This window comes from Poromitra crassiceps (assembly GCF_964638095.1).
Source record: "Poromitra crassiceps genome assembly, chromosome: 4".
NCBI classification, from domain to species: Eukaryota; Metazoa; Chordata; class Actinopteri; order Beryciformes; family Melamphaidae; genus Poromitra; species Poromitra crassiceps.
In genome coordinates this window covers 21692218-21710294 of record NC_139626.1, presented here as the reverse complement: position 1 = coordinate 21710294, position 18077 = coordinate 21692218, and the positions used below count along the sequence as shown (strand labels likewise).

The following is an 18077-nucleotide window of genomic DNA, read 5'->3' as shown; positions in this document are numbered from 1 at the left end:
AGTCGTCTGTGTTCTGGTAGACCAAAACCTGCTGTGGGAACCCTCCTTTGCAGTATAGTTTATTGAAGGCCATTTATTTTAACACTTTAATATCTTAGAAGTGTAATAAAAAACAAAAAATGGGTTGTTACTGTATGCCTATTGCCACTTTTATTTAAATACAACTCCTTTTACTACCCAAGGATATGGGCACATCCCGGGCTTGAACTCACAAACCTTACCTCAGTAGGCAACTGACATACACAGTGTGCCACCAAGACACTGCTGCTGCTTCTCCTCTGTTGTTGGGCAATTTGAGCAATTAATCACCAGAAATGGTTGTAATGAGTCCAAGTCCATGCGTATGATCTTCATAATGCAGCCATGTAGCAGCCTCTCCTCAGCAGCAGGCTTGCGGTGGCTCAGAGGTTTGAGTGTGGGCCATATCAGGTTCTTTCCTGGCAGAGACCCGGGTTCAAATCTGGCCCGTGGTTGTGATGCGAGGGCAAATTAACATAGTCTCTTTTTTTCCCCACACTTTTAATGAAACAAACTCAAAAAACAATAAATTATAAGAAATGTGGATGAATAAATATTTAAACTATGCATTACCTTCACTTCCAAAAACAGCTTTTACAAACCGCAGTAAAAAAAGAAAGAAAGAAAAAGCATCGCTTGTAAACCAACTGAAAACATCAGAACTTTAGGATATCTTGAATTTGAATCATACAACTTATTGTATGATGTGGAGCTTTATGGCATATCAAATGTTCTGGCATTTCCTCCTAATGCATTGCATGCCTTGCAGCAGGTGTAGAAAAGTGTTATCAAATGTAGATCAAATGAAATTTAGCTATTTTTTACACAAGTAAATATCTACCCCCTGTTCTTCTTCCGCCCACTTCTCTCCAAAGAAAATAGTGGGCAGCTGTAACAGCACAGTGTAACAAAAGCAGACTAAACATTCAGTCTGCATGAAATGGCTCATAGGTCAATCAGACACATTCCAGTCGTCACTAAGAAGAGTGGGAGTAGTAATGTTTTGTTGTAGTCAACCAGAGTGGCACAACACCATACAGTACTGTCAAATATGAACTCTGAGAAAATAAAATAGGTCCATTACTGAAACATTTCAGGTCAAACCTGTGAGGAAGGAGATGCGAGCACTGTAGGTTTGCAAGTTCAAGGCGTGAGGGTCCAACAGTACAAAGGAAGAGCCTCCGCCGGCATTCCACTGGTTGCATTTGCGTTGCGGCTGTGCTCCGGTTTTGCTACGTGCTCTGTGCTCCGCCAACACTCACCGGCTGCGTGCAGAGCCCGTCAGGGCTCCGCTCCGCCAGACAGCTAGAGTGACAAGACCGACAAGTTCTCGTGGTGAAATCGCGCGAGACAATTTGTATGTGGGATAAATACAACAACAAACAGGCAGAAGATCATTGTTCCCAACTGGAGAAGCAGAGGAGGGGTGGACTTGCTTGGTGTTGTCCTTGTAAAAAGGATGTGTCATGTCATATATTATTTTGTGGTTTTCCACTTCAATGATTAACTTTTCCTCATACATGTTTGTCCTCTGGCTTGATATTGAATGCTGTAAACACCTCTGCCCTGTTGACTCCATGCCTGGCTCCGCCCAACTTGCTGCAGCTTTGCTCCGACATCCGTGGAAAATAGAAGCCTTGCGTATCTTTTTCGGAGAGCTCCGGATCGTCGGAGCTGGGATGGAGTAGACACGCAACGCAGCGGAGTAGGTGGGAGTTGACACAATGATTAGAGTGGAAACGTATCGGCTCCGAAGCCGTACCGCAGCGCAGATGGACCGAACTCGGACTCAGTGGATATTAGAGAGCTGAATCCTCTATGCCAGGTTTAAACATGACCCCTATAGAAGGAGCCCCAGTGGAGCCATCAGTGAGTGCGTTTACATGCACACTAATAAACAGTTTATCAGATTTTTAGAGTTACGGGATTATTCAAGTGGTCATGTAAACAGCATAAACCAATATCCTTTATCAGATAAAGGCCGTTGTCGGATTATGAGAAAACCGATAAACACACCTAGCTTTCTGCTGAATAATCAGTTTTATTCAGTGCATGGCCCAATCTCAACGTCCACTTACGCACTTTGAGTCCCTGCTATTTACTAAAGTGCATGTAAACACGGAAATTAGATTATTGACAGTTTATTATTCTCAGTTATCTGATCATTGTGTGCATGTAAACACACTCACTATTCACTCTCCACCTCTAGGTCCAGTTGTACAGGTCTTCACAGTGCAGGTCCATGTCCAGGTCGCTGCGTTGATAAGTTCGGCTCTGGTGCTTGCTGATTTCAATAATGAATCCTGAGCCTCCTCTACAGCCCCTTCAGTGAGGAGACCTTCTTTTTCCGGGCAGCCAGCATCTCATAGAAAGGGTCTTTGCTTATAGCAGCTCTGTAGGTGGAAGAGATAGGGGGTGGGAGTGAGACAGCATCTCATAGAAATGGGCTTTGCTTATAGCAGCTCTGTAGGTGGAAGAGATAGGGGGTGGGAGTGAGACAGCATCTCATAGAAATGGTCTTTGCTTATAGCAGCTCTGTAGGTGGAAGAGATAGGGGGTGGGAGTGAGACAGCATCTCATAGAAATGGTCTTTGCTTATAGCAGCTCTGTAGGTGGAAGAGATTGAGACAGAGACCAGACAGGTGAGCAAAGGCCTGATTTCAGAGTAAACCACTTCCAGCCCACTACCATACTGATCAAGTGAATTTGGTTTAGCTCTACAACAAAGTTTTAATTTTCTCATCTCAGAGACAGAAGCTGTCCCTCCCAGGCTTATTTTCACAGAGCACTTTTCAGGCCCATTACGGTATATAAAATGAAGCTTTCTTTTCCTTTATCTTTTTAGGGGCAATAGCCCCACATACCACTTGAAGTCTGTTTTTTCCAGGTTTGGAGAAATTATGCCTATCCAAAATGTTGCAGGAATGTCATGAAAGTTTGTTTTTCATTGTTTGTTTGTTTTTTGCAGGGGGGCATGACAAATGGGTGTATTTTGACTGCCCGGGAGTGAGACCGGGTTGGGAATACGGCTAGATGTTTATTATGTAACTAATTCAAATGGTTTTAAAATCCAACTGTTAACATGTATGTTACATTCTGATGCCATGATAAAACGCTTGCTTGTATTATCAATTTATTTTGTCTAAATTCAGAATTTTATTATTTAGAAAAATGAATAGTCACATAGTCACAATAGTCTGTAAACAAATATTTTTCCATACTCTCTTTTCCTTTTTCCATACTTTTCCAGACCTGGAAAATACTCAAATCAAATTCCATACTTGTGTAGAAACCCTGTGTAAGTCAAAGCAGAGATTTAATGAATATGCACAGTAACTGACTCACTTGATGCTGCTGATCCATTCATCCATTTCTTCTGAGGTTGGGGCGGAGATTCTGTAGACGGTGTGGTTGCCTTCAACAACACGACCGTCTGCCTCCGTCTTGCAGGCCTTGATCACCTGATCCTTGTGGTGTGGAATGAAGAGCTCAAAAGAGTTCTGAGAGTGGGGAGAACAAGATGTACCAGTCAAGGTTGTGGCAAACAGACATCAGAGCTTTGTCAATAGCTATGCATGTAAAACTAATTAAGTGATTTTAATTAGGTTGGAGGAAAATAGGCTTCCTGAAGGTTGAAGCAATATTTAAAAAAAAAGGCAAAAAGCATGTCCATGAAATTCTCCAAAGAATTTATTAACAGTGGGCAAAGTTGCATTTGTGCTTTCATGTCAGCTAATGTCAGACATATTTTATGCTATCAAAAGACAAAATGTGTTTCTATTGCACCTACTAATGGACATTCAGCCACAATGGGCACCTTATACAGCATGTATGCACATTTCTGGGAGAACATGATGTCCATATACTGTACTTTACAGACATCACTATATTATTTTATGTTTCGATTGCAGAATGATTGACCAAAATCTTTTTGTCCTGCGAGTGAGCGTGAACGAGATCAAAATTTGCCATTTCCGTCGCACTTTTCTAATTTGCTCCATGACAATTTGTGTAAAAATATTTGGATGACGACGCTATTTGGAAAGACAGCAAAATAGGTCATTTGTGTAGCAAGAGGAGAGACCAGTCGTTTACCGGTTTCTTGGAGTCGTCCACTTCTCTGATACTCAGATTTTCCAATGGAATAATCCCTCGGGGCTCCTTATCCTTGTGGGAGCAAGGGAGAGAGAGAGAGAGAGAGAGAGAGAGAGAGAGAGAGAGAGAAAAGGAATTATAGTGTGTGTGTGTGTGTCTGTGTGTGCGTGTGCGTGCATGTGCGTGCGTGCGAGGGAGAGATGTGCGCATAACTACTATATCTTCACCCTTACTTAAGCCATGCAGTCAAAATAGCAATTACTCACGGTGGTGTATTCAAAGTAGTAGAGGCAGTTATCTGTGAGAATAAACCAGCGCCTCTTCCAGGTCTTAACTCGTCCACCTGAGGAGAGATCACAGGTCAGTGAAGAGCTCACAGAGGAAGCAATCAGAGAAGCACAGTAGTTAGAACTAGGAGTATTCCTGTTAGGAGACTTGATATTATGACAGTAACACTGAAGCACACTGATGTCATAAAACATATTGTGACAGTAACACTGAAGCACACTGATGTCATAAAACATATTGTGACAGTAAGACTGAAGCACACTGATGGCGTATTGATTGCAGAGTAGAGAGGCTCATTGGGTGATACAGGTTAAAAAACTTAATTGGGTCAGCAATTAGAAGCCGGTGTGCAACCACTTTACTGGCCTTTTCACATCAGGGTGCAAGGGGCGTAACAGCATATAGTGCAGGGTAAAACGCCATCAGATACAAAAATGAATTTCATTCTTGCAGATGAGACTGTGATGCGAGGTAGACAGAGGCTAATGCACACAGCCAGTGGGAGTAAGGCGGGGCGGGGCGGGGGCGGGCTGAGAAGCAAAGCGGTGTGTTAAAGCTGGGGAGGTGGAGCGTTAAGAGTACATACCTCCTGGAGTCAAAACCCATGGGAAACAAACAAACAAGGAGAATGTCAACAAATGAAGTCAGCAGTTATCACACCTATTTACCTTAATGCAACAGTTATCACACCTATTTACCTTGATGTAACAGTACATGTTGAGATGCCTGTGGGCTCAAATCTACTCCAAGTCTGATACATGTGCATAGAAACACAAACGCAGAACACAAGCTGGTGGAATAGTGTCGTCCGAGATTTTTAGTGGTTTGAGGGAGCAAGATAGCTTCATTCCACTCACTTTTCAATTCTATTTCAATTTCACTTCCTATCCACTAGAGGGCCGTCCAGCTCATGGTGGCCCAACAGAGGAGCCATTGATAGACTGGCTATATTCAAACCAAATGGAAGCACATACCTAGCTTGAGTAGCCAGCCCTCTCTGTCGGGGTTGAAGAAGGTGTGTGTGAGGTCATTCCCGTCATCCTCTGGGATCTTGAAGGGCTCGTTCTTGATGCTCTCGTACAGATTCTGCAGAGGGCAGGACAAAAAGGAGAGGGGGGTTGGCAATTGTATAATATGGATTATCATTATACAGTCTATGGGATTATTGCATGCCATCAAAGCAGAGAATATAAGCAGGGTATTTGCAAGTGCTTGGTGTCCATTCAACTATAAATCGATTCCAAAGGAGAATTCCAGTGTGAGAAAGTGGACTTGAAGTTTTAGGGAAATGAGATCTCGTCACCCTGAGCAGCTCCTCTGGCAGGTCGCCTCCGTCATTGATGCCTCTGTTCATGGCGGTGAATCTCTGAACAGAGGGCTTGTCCTTCACGTTGGGGTTGTGTAGACTGGTGTTCAGCATGATCACGGCGAACGACAACACGTAACAGGTGTCTGTAAAACGACAAACAGCATGTCTGTATTTTTATGAGACCTGTCCTGTACATTAGAATACACACACAAATGTCGATTTATATTCATTATTCTGTGTGTTGCAATGGTTTATGGTGCCTGCGAGAAATCCATCTTGCCATGCTGCCAGCTATGCGTTTGATTGGACCCCACCAGTGGTGCAGACCAATGAGCATCCGAGGAAGGAGGAGGCAGTCCTAAGTGGTTGAAGTTAGCCCATGATAGACGGTGATAGACAGATGGTTCATTCAATCACATTCAAGTTCCCAGATGATTCTGTGAAACAAACCATCCAGACTGGAAAGCAGTTTTTTTTCTCCATTCTCACTGGCTTGACACTGATGTCTGTCTCTCTCTCACACACACACCTGTGCTCTGAAACACCCCGGGGTTACAGTGACAGTATCGCTGGGCGAAGGCCTCCATCATGCGGTCGATCTTCTGAGCCTCTCCAGGCAGCCTGAAGCTCCAGAGGAACTGTCTGAGCGCCTGGACCAGGTTCAGGTCTGTGAACTCATGGAGCTCCACAAAGGCATGCAGGACCTCGATATTGAAGTCATCTCTGCACAACACGTGATCACACACACACACACACACACACACACACACACACACACACACACACACACACACACACACACACACACACACACACAGTCAACAGAGAAGGACTTGGCATCCAAAATAGATATATGGGATGTGATTAATTGGATAAAAAGAGATGAGCAGGTGATTGGTTAATGTAATTCACCATAAGCTCAAATATATTGATATGACCCACTTTCACCCACCTTGCTACACGTGCATACAGTACACGCGAGCGTACTGTACATACTGTACATGCAAACACAAGGTACTTACACACTGGGGGCGTTTTCTTCATGCAATTAATGCGCGCATCAATCAATAATATTTTTCAAACCTATATCCAGTCAATGCAACCATGCACACCAGCGGCGAAGTTTCACTGAGCGATATTGCGGCTTTTATTTTTATGGACCAAGGTAGATTTTTCAGAAATTCGCTCTGTTGCTGTGAATAGTCAAGGTCTGTGCACCCCACCCGCGGTGATTTTCGCTTGTACTACTCGCTTGGAGTCTATATAGTCTTTATTGGTTACATCACTCATCGCCTTCAAAAGCATGCTGGGATACCTGGCGGCAGACGACAGCGACAAGAGGAGGGGCCAATGTGAAATCGACCAATTCAAAACGGAAAGACAGCAAGACAGCCAATCAAGCTGCAGCACCAGGCGACAAGCAATGCAAATACAAGTGAATATCATTCATGTGCTGGTGTGCACAGACCGTCAGGCAGGTCAAAATTTGCGTCAAAATTGCACAATTTGGTGCGGTTTATTCACGTCGCTCTTCGTGTGTAACGGCCTTATAGAGAGCCCCAGGAGTGAGTCCGGAAAACATTGATGCTAACACTTCCGGGTTCTTCACTGTTTTCACCTATGGGATTTTTGAATGGGTTTTTGGCGCGATGCTTCAAAAAAGGTCTCTGGGCAACGCATGCTTAATCAAACGCGAACCAGTGTTCAGCGGGATAATCTTCACACATGAGGACCACTTTTATGAGTTTTTAAGCTTTTACTAAATGAGACTACACTGTTGAGTCGACGGGCATATTATACGTCAATAACGTCATCACTTCAAAGGACAAAAAGGAAATTCTCTTTCCCTCACCTGGTTCAGCCCGGGGTAATCAGTGCACAGCAGCGCACACATCAACAACACTCCAGGTTGAGTGGTGACATGACGGGAAAGCCTATGCGACACTGTGTGTAGTTCTGGATTAGTTTAGCACAAGCTTTTTACTTCTAGGGCTCGCATTTACCCTTCAAAACTCATGAAAGTGGTCCTCATGTGTGAAGATTATCCCGCTGAACACTGGTTCGTGTTTGATTAAGCTTGCGTTGCCCACAGACTTCATTTGAAGCATCGCACCAAAAACCTGTTCAAAAATCCCATAGGCAGAAACAGTGAAGAACCCGGAAGTCCGCGACTTCCGCGTTCCGACTACAAAAATACGTCATCCCTGGGGCTCTCTATTACAGATTCCTGGAAAAAGTCCACCGATAGGGAACAAAAGGATTAGGATTATCCACTGTTGTTTTGGAATGGGTCCACTATGTCCATTAGCACAGTAGGAGCACACACCTGACCAGTCATAAGAAGTTTGAACCGCATCGCTCACCTCTCCCCCAGGTAGTCGCCAATAGCAGTCTTATTAAGCCCCTCCCCCTTACCTCTCCGCCAGGTAGTCGCCAATAGCAGTCTTATTAAGCCCCTCCCCCTTACCTCTCCCCCAGGTAGTCGCCAATAGCAGTCTTATTAAGCCCCTCCCCCTTACCTCTCCCCCAGGTAGTCGGCAATAGCAGTCTTATTAAGCCCCTCCCCCTTACCTCTCCCCCAGGCAGTCGCCAATAGCAGTCTTATTAAGCCCCTCCCCCTTACCTCTCCCCCAGGTAGTCGCCAATAGCAGTCTTATTAAGCCCCTCCCCCTTGTAGAGGAACTGGGCGATGTCATCGCTGGTGTTCTTCAGCAGGGAGCTGTCAATCAAAAACCTGATCCCCTGAGTAATGGGGAAACAACACGGATCAGAAAAGGCATGCCAGTATAGGAAGCTCAGACAAGTGAAGATAATGGTCTCCGTCAGGTGGGGTTGAAACCACCGACAGATCATTGATTCAGTGTGCATGTATCTTTGTTTGTTTCACTTTCAAACTCAAATTCACTGTATTCTGACATCTATTCGTTACATCAAAGCAGTGGTTCCCAAACTGGGCTACATGCAGGTATTCCAGGGGGTACTTGAGAGAAAGGGGAAAATGGACAAATGTAGGAATAAATTATGAAAATAAATTAAACGTGGAAAAAAAAGTCTGCCCAGGAGGCACTAATTGCAACTCTTTCACTCCATTTCTTATTTTGTCATGTTATATTCTTCAAACGGTGGGTTATCATTCATTCATTGCATCATATGCTATAGTTTTCTCTTGCAGTTTTCTAAGCTAAATGTTGTCGTCGGGTAAAGGGGGTACTGGGTGATTCAGAAATCAGGGAAAGGGGGTACTGAAGCCAAAACACTTTGAGAACCACTGCATGAATGCAATAGCTCAAGCTTGTGTTATTCTCACCTTTTTGGGGTCCATGTTGAACTTCTTGCGGCCCATCGCCACCTGCTTGTTTCTCTGCATGCTTTTCCTACCAACACAATAGATCAACACTGTCTTTATTAAGACACAAAGTGACCTTAATAAACAGTCTATCCAGCCAAATAAACCCTCTTAGGACTGTATAGCTTCAGGGCGACTCCCGGCCCAGATTCCCTGACCCCCTCATCCCCGCTGTCACTAGTCAAATCATCATCACTCCCACAAAAGGCAATAGCTTCTGTTATTCATGGAGACCAGCGGTTCCCAAACTTAAGAATGCCAACCCACTTTGAAACCTGAAAATCTTCCGCGCCCACCCAACCCTTTCATCACAACTCTGATCAACACGCGAGAAGATGAAGTAGCCTGTTCTCCTATATATCTTTTATTTCATTAAAAGAGCATGTGAACTAATAGCAAATTAATAATCCATCCACATATAAAAAATATTAAGAAAAATAAAATAAAAATAAGCGATATAATCTATTTCTTAAATACAACCCATGCAGACCACATGCTGTGTAATTGTGTGTCTCCACATTTAAGTGTGTCATCTTCCCTGCGTGTTGAGCGTTGAGCACTGCGTGGTGCGTGCTGAGCGTTGAGCAGTATTCATTGATGATTGAAAAGGATACAAGTTACTCTTTAACACATACCAGTTCTGAGAAATTGTGGAATTTTAGATTTTTTTTTACAAATGTTTTCACAATGGGAGATGGACTGTCTGTCAGGGTGAGTACAGAGCTACTGCATCACCAAATGACAGACATGTGTGACTGTGCACATATAGACGCATTACAGACCGGTATATGAAAAAGAGAAAAAGCCAGCACTCCAAATGTCTTTTTTGTTGATTTATTCACCTCATACACCTGGGCAGCAGCAACGAACGTTTCAGTCAAAGACCTTCCTCAGCGTTGTGCTGTGTCAGCTGTCAGCGTTGTGCTGTTTCTTTAATATTTTTTCTTATTTTCTATTGGTGTATTCTCAAGTATGTAATTATGATTGTACTGAGAACATTAGGACCCTTGTGCCTGTTTACTCCATGTATGGCTAACCAACCTCCTACAGTAACTTGTCACTGGAGCCCCGTTGTAAGTTCTGGTATGATCATGCTCATTATATACAGAGCCTTATTGTGAAGCACTTCCGTTTGGGAGGTCTTTATACAACACTTGTATTCTTAACTTTTCTATGTATTATTCTAAATGTATTATTCTCAAATGTGTTTCTTTTCTTACTAAATAGTGCCTTGTCTCTATTCGGTAGAAGGCACATTACAAAATGTTTTATTTTATTTTTCTAATTGATTGTACTTCCGGCATGACTGTATTTAGCCGTCTTTTTTGCCTGACACAGCACAACGCTGAGGAAGGTCTTTGACTGAAACGTTCGTTGCTGCTGCCCAGGTGTACTGAGGAGGAAATAAATCAACAAAAAGACATTTGGAGTGCTGGCTTTTTCTCTTTTTCATATCTCGTGCTTGCCCTGCACCCAGTGAGTTTTTAAATATTTTCGAGTGTGCTTGCAACCTGACTTTCTACTTTGCATTACAGACCGGTGCCATCCATTTCTTCATTTCTATGATTAACTGCTCATGTTGTGCATGTTGTGTATTGGAAAAAGTGCCACGACAATCTACCGGTTGATCATTTGAGACGAGGGGCGGCAGTCTCACTGCACTCCTCATGTGAACAGCGCAGACAGACAGACACAGAGCACGTGGTCAGTGCCCCTGCAGCCTGGTGGTGACATACAGTCAATACATCCGTTGAAACACGCTCCAAATGGGAAAACTTGAAATAGTGTTGCGCCAACTTCGGCAGCTGGGGGAATACATAGGATATAAACAGTATATTTTAATCTTGTAAGTTGTCGGTTAAGGGTAAATTATCGGTTAACGAGCATCGGTTTTCTGTCCGGGATGCGGGGGGAGGGGGCACCTGCAGTATCTCCACGGCCCACACTTTGGGAATCACTGGTGTAGAGTAGACAAAGTGGACAATACTCTACCTCTCTTCAGTCAAGCCCAGGTTTTCAATCTCATTGGTCACCTCCGTAATTTCATCCCTCAGCCTCTGAGAAGCAGGTGGGGAGAGGAAGGCATGGTGGGAGAAGCAGGTGGGGAGAGGAAGGCATGGTGGGAGAAGCAGGTGGGGAGAGAGGAAGGCATGGTGGGAGAAGCAGGTGGGGAGAGAGGAAGGCATGGTGGGAGAAGCAGGTGGGGAGAGAGGAAGGCATGGTGGGAGAAGCAGGTGGGGAGAGGAAGGCATGGTGGGAGAAGCAGGTGGGGAGAGGAAGGCATGGTGGGAGAAGCAGGTGGAGAGAGGAAGGCATGGTGGGAGAAGCAGGTGGGGAGAAGAAGGCATGGTGGGAGAAGCAGGTGGGGAGAGAGGAAGGCATGGGGGGAGAAGCAGGTGGGGAGAGAGGAAGGCATGGTGGGAGAAGCAGGTGGGGAGAGGAAGGCATGGTGGGAGAAGCAGGTGGGGAGAGGAAGGCATGGTGGGAGAAGCAGGTGGGGAGAGAGGAAGGCATGGTGGGAGAAGCAGGTGGGGAGAGAGGAAGGCATGGTGGGAGAAGCAGGTGGGGAGAGAGGAAGGCATGGTGGGAGAAGCAGGTGGGGAGAGAGGAAGGCATGGTGGGAGAAGCAGGTGGGGAGAGGAAGGCATGGTGGGAGAAGCAGGTGGGGAGAGAGGAAGGCATGGTGGGAGAAGCAGGTGGGGAGAGAGAAAGGCATGGTGGGAGAAGCAGGTGGGGAGAGAGGAAGGCATGGTGGGAGAAGCAGGTGGGGAGAGGAAGGCATGGTGGGAGAAGCAGGTGGGGAGAGAGGAAGGCATGGTGGGAGAAGCAGGTGGGGAGAGAGGAAGGCATGGTGGGAGAAGCAGGTGGGGAGAGGAAGGCATGGTGGGAGAAGCAGGTGGGGAGAGAGGAAGGCATGGTGGGAGAAGCAGGTGGGGAGAGAGGAAGGCATGGTGGGAGAAGCAGGTGGGGAGAGAGGAAGGCATGGTGGGAGAAGCAGGTGGGGAGAGAGGAAGGCATGGTGGGAGAAGCAGGTGGGGAGAGAGGAAGGCATGGTGGGAGAAGCAGGTGGGGAGAGAGGAAGGCATGGTGGGAGAAGCAGGTGGGGAGAGAGGAAGGCATGGTGGGAGAAGCAGGTGGGGAGAGAGGAAGGCATGGTGGGAGAATGGGAGAAAGGGATGAGAGGTAGAGAGAGAGAACAAGTTGATGAGAGATTAAGCTTTTGAGCTGCTGAGCAAACAGAAACAAATCACAGACACATTAAGGCTTCTCTTTGATGTCTGACCCTTTCCTCAACCCCTGGAGATGCTTTTATCTTACCAGCACGAACTGTGTGTGTGTGTGTGTGTGTGTGTGTGTGTGTGTGTGTGTGTGTGTGTGTGTGTGTGTGTGCGCGTGCGTGTGCGTGCGTGCGTGCGTGTGTGCGTGCGTGCGTGCATGTGTCTGTCTATTTCAGATACATCTTTCTGACCCAAACATCCAGACAGATAAACACATCTTGCTAAGAGCTGACCCAGTAAAACCCCAAAATGCAGACATGATTGACTCTCTCCCAGACGGCTCATTCTCGCTCTCGGCATGCGTTATCTGGAACAGCCACACTGTGCAGAGAATCCTCTCTGGGAGCTGTAGCACCTGTTCTGTTCTGGGGTCAGAGCCCACCACCCTTCCCCTCCACCCCCCCCCCCCCCCCTCTTCTGACCCAGATTTAAAATCTGCCTCGCCCTCTCCAACACGCTCCCCAGTCTTTCCGACACGTGTCACCTTAGACGGGAGACGGGAATACTCGGGATCAAAGACCTTGATTGGCTTAGCGGAGCCGCTTTTAAGAGAGGGAGGGGTTAAGGGGGGAGAAATAGAATGAGGGAGGGGTTAAGGGGGGAGAAATAGAATGAGGGAGGGGTTAAGGGGAGAGGTTGAACACAGGAGAAATATTGAGCCCAGCAGAGAAGAGGGACAAAGGATTAAGATAAAATTATGAAATATTGAAATAAGAGAGATAGAAGGGTTTTGGACAGGCCTGTCTCAGATTGTATAACGTGTGTAATTGTGTATAATGTTCTGTGTGTGTGTGTGTGTGTGTGTGTGTGTGTGTGTGTGTGTGTGTGTGTGTGTGTGTGTGTGTGTGTGTGCGTGCGCGTGCCAGATAGAAGGTTGTTACAAAGCAGGCTAAATCACCCTAGACGGCCACCTAAGGTAAATACTTAGGTTGTCTGGAGTGACCCCTCCAAATAGGTTTCCATGGTTACGCCCCCCCTCTAAACTAACAGGCTCCTCTGTCTCCATTACTGGAATATGTCATGGCCCATTGCCCATCAGCCCCCCGGGGCAGGACAGGGTGGGGCTTAGGGGGCGGGGCTTAGGGGAGAGAAGCGGGCAACAAGAGTCGACCCCACGAATAAACCCCATCAATCTATTGACACAGTATCAGTGTCCAGACACAGTGGTACGCAACCCTGCCTACTCAGGAGCCACACTGACCACAAACACATCTTTGAAATAGCCCCAATCCCCCAAAAAATCCATTTCCTCTCTTTATTTTTTAGATTTTTTATTTATTTTAAGTAGGACTTAAAAGAGCCACAACTACCCATAAAGGAGCTGCATGTGGCTCTAGAGCCTCGGGTTGAGTATCACTGGTCCAGAGGGTCGCTGGGTGGGTGCGTCCGTCTGTCTGACGTTCCACGAGTGCTGAAAACTGTGATTCATAGCAGCTGGACACCAGGCTACCCTGAAACAGCATTTAGAGGGCATCATGGCCACGGGGCACTACAACTACAACTCACCACTCCTTTTTTTAAGGCAGCATGACCTGCTGCACCTATTCAATAGTAGGGGAAATTCTGAATCTGGGACTATCTTTAAATGAAGAATTATTATTTTAATTTGAACAACAATGGGCAAAGAAAAAAACATGTGTTTTACTGTAGCTGTTCTCGGAGAGGAACCTACTGACGCTGGACCACATGAAGATATCCAATATTTAATGAAAAAAACAATGTTGGCCTGATATATTAGCAAACCCATTTGTGAGTCAATCCAACACATGCAAGATCTGCAAAATAAAGAAACGACTTGTCCCACAAACTCCCATTCATTCTCTTATGCACATTTGGACAGTGGACACAAGAGCATATAGTAAGTAGTCGTATGCTGCTGGGTGGGTATAGGGTCTTTGCTGCCTCTGCCACAGCCGGTCCTGGTTCATTTATTTAGGGGTGTAGGCTAGGGGGTAACTGAGGTAGGGGGTTGCCCTGTCCTGCAGGCAGAGACGGCTAGAGGACAGACACCTGAAGAATGAAGTCTAGCGCACACACACACACACACAGTCCATCGTGCCAACCCTATCTCGAAATCTACCCAATCTACCGAAGTACACAAAGAGAAGAAAGGACTACCAGCTCAACAATGCAATGTGCATTCGCAGACCCTCAAGGAAAACGCAAAAGCAAAACATTGCAGGCGTTTTGTCATTCTTGTCATTCCCCAGTCTGATTTATGAGCCAGACACACCCGTCACCTTGACCTCCGTGGTCATGAAGTCCTTCGAACGTCTTGTTCTGTCCTACCTCAAATCCATCCTGGACCCACTCCTAGACCCCCTGCAGTTCACCTACAGAGCTGATAGGTCTGTAGACGATGCCACATGGCCCTCCACAAGGCTATAAGTCAGATATTGCACCGCTGTTTATTAAATAGTCATCATACTAAGAAGAAAGCTATGGATGTGAAAATCTCAAAGGAGGCTTTTGGGTTCACATTTTTCGTCGATGACCTCCACATCACTGAGGGAGCATGTCATCACGCTGACATCAGTGATGGTCTTCAAATACAGACGACGAGTTGAGCAGGGAAGCATTTTGGTCTAAGCAGCACTTCAGTAGTTTCCTTCCTGACCTGGAAGGAGGTTAGGAGACTTCATTGCAGAGGAATGTTTAGTTTCAGGTTTACCCTGATTGATTAAGCAATGAAGGGATAAGGCCTCTGAGGCCTCTGAGGCCTGTACATTGAGAAATGCACCGTAAGAAAAATCATCTGCATTCAATTGGTCTGGATTGAATTGAAAGGCGAGCTTGGAAATTAAATGCTTAAAGTGTAACTTACCCCCAAAACACTTTTTTTCCAGCTTTTAACCAATGTATATGACTTTGGGGGTGGTGTGTGAAGAATTCTGGTCAAAATTTCCACATTTGAGACCAAACTGTTACCATTGTACCATTTGTATCATTTTCAGCAGCATAAGTTCCCTCTATGGGTTGAACACTGCTTTTGTTGTGCCCTCAAATTAATGGGATATTTGGTACATCGTGACGTCACGGTGGGGTTAGCGCGTGCCCCACTCATGTGGAAAAAAAAAAGTTTTCCCCCATGTGATTACTGTAGTTCACGCGCGCGAGCCCTTTAACTCATTGAGTGCCAGCCACTTTTGGAGAACGGACGCTCCCAGTGCCAGAGTTTCAGAGCGTTTTCAGTGATTTCTCGAGGCCCACAGAATATTGTGTGATATGTAAGGGATAATGTATATTGAGGCGGTGATTACGGGGGAAATAATGACCGACAGGTGATGATTGAGCCCGACGCGCAGCGGAGGGCTTAATGATTCACCTGAAGGTCATTATTTCCCAGTAATCACCGCCTCAATATACATTATCCCGCTTAGAACACGGCCTACAACTAAATCATTCAATAATCTGACAAAAATAATTATTCAAATAGATTTTTTAATAGCATTTTCAACGACAAAGCGGTTTCATTCGTAATTGGCACACAAGACACCACAGCTGCAACTGGTTGGCCTAATTAGTAGTGTTTGCTGACAAAAAGCTCTTATCAACTGATTAATCCAGGTGTGGCAGAGCAGCGGTCGGTTGTCGAGAAATAATGACCGGTGAATCTTGTTGATTGACCAATCAGAATCGAGTATTCAAGAGAGCCGTGTTCTAATACTATGTAAACACCGAACACACACAAAGAACGATGAGACTCTATTGTATCAGCAGCAAAAAAAAGTTTATTGATATCATTTTCCGTTCTTTAGTTATCAGCCGGAGAAGATAGGTCAAAAACAGCAAAAACATGCGTTTCCATCTAGAAGCTGAGATATTGAGCCTTTTGTGAAATTAAGCATTTCAAGCAAATCACTGACTCTGAAACTAATATTTTCTAACCTGAAACATCTGAACAGTAATTTCCTTCAATATAACAGCACCGCCACCCCCCTCTACTGCAAACTCCTCCTCCGTGGGTGTGTCTCTGGTGGCTTTGCTCGCTCTGCTGCTTGTCAGGCGAGTCTCTGCTGCTTGCGGATCCACGTTCGGATGGCCGCCGCTCGTCGGGGGAGTCTGGATCGGGCTCAGTCGTTTCTGGGGTTTCGGTTGTGAGCTGGGATGAAGCTGCGTCCGATTCTGGGCTTTCTGGGCTTTCTGCTGCGCGTTTCAAAGTGTGCTGCGCCCAGAGTCTATTTTCGGAGCCCCCCACCGTTGTGCGCCGGCTCCCAGCGCGACAGCGAAAAGCCAAACTTCATTCTCATGAGAATGGTTTCATCACGGCTTTTTCTGCTGTTTTTACTCAACTTTCTCTAATCTGGAGAGCACTGTCGCCACCTAATGGGTCGGTAAAATAGGTTATACACATTCAACATGCCCCAAAATTTTACAGGAGATGTATTAGGCATTGATCCACGTCCCACCGTCAAAAAACGCAATTGACGACAATCGTCGTCATTGGCACTCTACGTTAGTATCCGAATTGACGACGATTGTCGTCATTGGCACTCAATGAGTTAAGAGCAATGCATCCAGTGGGTTTCAGCACGAAACAGTCTCGAGCCATTATCGTCATCTTTAGAGCACAATATTCCTGGAATGCAAGTTTAACTAAACAGTTACATGTCCTCTGCATTCTACATCAAATGAAGATATTACGGGTTGTTTTATTTTGTATGTTACATACTTATTGGCCAAGATATGTTTAGATATGTTTGTTAAGTTTATGGGGGAGGAATTCTGCCAGCTAAAGAAGGGAGTATAGGCGGCCATCTTGCCTGCAGAGTTTTCAAATCAAGTAGAATACCGTTTTGCAAGAAATCTGGGGGGGTAAGTCCCGCTTTAAGTTCCATCCCTGATTACAAGTTTAAGAAGGAGAGGAATAATCTCTCCTCTCTTTGCGGAGCTGGTTGTGTGTGCCTGCGTGCATGTATGTATGTTTGTGTGTGCAATGTGCATGCGTGCGTGTGTGTGTGTCTGTGTGTGCGTGCATGCGTGCGTGTGTGTGTGTGTGTGTGTGCGTGCATGCATGTGTGTTTGTGTGTGCAATGTGCATGCGTGCGTGTGTGTGTGTGTCTGTGTGTGCATGCATGTGTGCGTGTGTGTGTGTGTGTGTGTGTGTGTGTGTGTGTGTGTGTGTGTGCGTGCATGCATGCGTGTTTGTGTGTGTAATGTGCATGCATGCGTGTGTGTGTTTGTGTTTGTGGGTGCATGGTGCATGCATGCGTGCGTGTGCGTGTGTGTGTCTGTTACTTGTATGTCCTGCAGTAGCTCTTGTTTCCTGCGGCGAATGCTCTCCAGCTCCTGCCTCTCCTCTGGGCTCAGGTCATCAGGCACTGAGGAGACAGGAGGAGACAGCCTGGTTAGTGGACAGTGGACTGCTGCACACAGTACTAGACTTATGATCTCCACCCTCCACACAGTCACACCCTTAACCACGTACCAAGGGTGTACTCAGAAGAACAGAAGCTTGTGCGCACACACAGACACTTTGTCTCCAAAATATCTGCAGGAGAATGATAAGCAAATGAGTGAAACCACATGCCAGTCAGTGAGTGACAGAGATATGATGGCGGGCCTAGCCCCATAGAAATAAAGTATTTTTGATGCGTTTGAGTCGCCTTGCAAAGATTTTCCACATTTTGGTATTTGCTGTTACCCTCCACTGTGTGCTAAAGCTTGTGCCATGGCTACCCCCCCCCCCCCCCCCCCCCCGCCCCCCTGATTTTGTATCCCCCCCCCTCCAATTTTTTATCCC

General features: G+C 45.9%; 2 protein-coding genes across 2 annotated transcripts in view; one reads left to right on the top strand and one right to left on the bottom strand.

The window, feature by feature from the left end:
- Positions 1-268: 268 nt before the first annotated feature.
- Positions 269-18077, bottom strand: part of cyth1b (cytohesin 1b) — a 19565-nt gene continuing 1756 nt past the window's right edge. The window contains exons 2-12 of the mRNA XM_083635701.1: positions 17573-17655; positions 11049-11113; positions 9018-9084; positions 8334-8452; positions 6240-6433; positions 5705-5853; positions 5376-5487; positions 4380-4456; positions 4114-4185; positions 3364-3518; positions 269-2411 (exon numbers count right to left, since the gene is read on the bottom strand). Coding sequence (XP_083491827.1) covers positions 2333-2411; positions 3364-3518; positions 4114-4185; positions 4380-4456; positions 5376-5487; positions 5705-5853; positions 6240-6433; positions 8334-8452; positions 9018-9077 — 1017 coding nt within the window. The 5' untranslated portion in view covers positions 9078-9084; positions 11049-11113; positions 17573-17655 and the 3' untranslated portion in view covers positions 269-2332. The remainder of the gene's footprint in view (positions 2412-3363; positions 3519-4113; positions 4186-4379; positions 4457-5375; positions 5488-5704; positions 5854-6239; positions 6434-8333; positions 8453-9017; positions 9085-11048; positions 11114-17572; positions 17656-18077) is intronic.
- The window catches only part of grin2cb (glutamate receptor, ionotropic, N-methyl D-aspartate 2Cb), a gene marked incomplete at both ends in the record, with an annotated part of 353829 nt that continues 353361 nt past the window's right edge, over positions 17610-18077 (top strand). Inside the window, 2 exons of the mRNA XM_083635815.1 lie at positions 17610-17681; positions 17998-18048. Of these exons, the coding sequence (XP_083491941.1) occupies positions 17610-17681; positions 17998-18048 (123 nt within the window). The remainder of the gene's footprint in view (positions 17682-17997; positions 18049-18077) is intronic.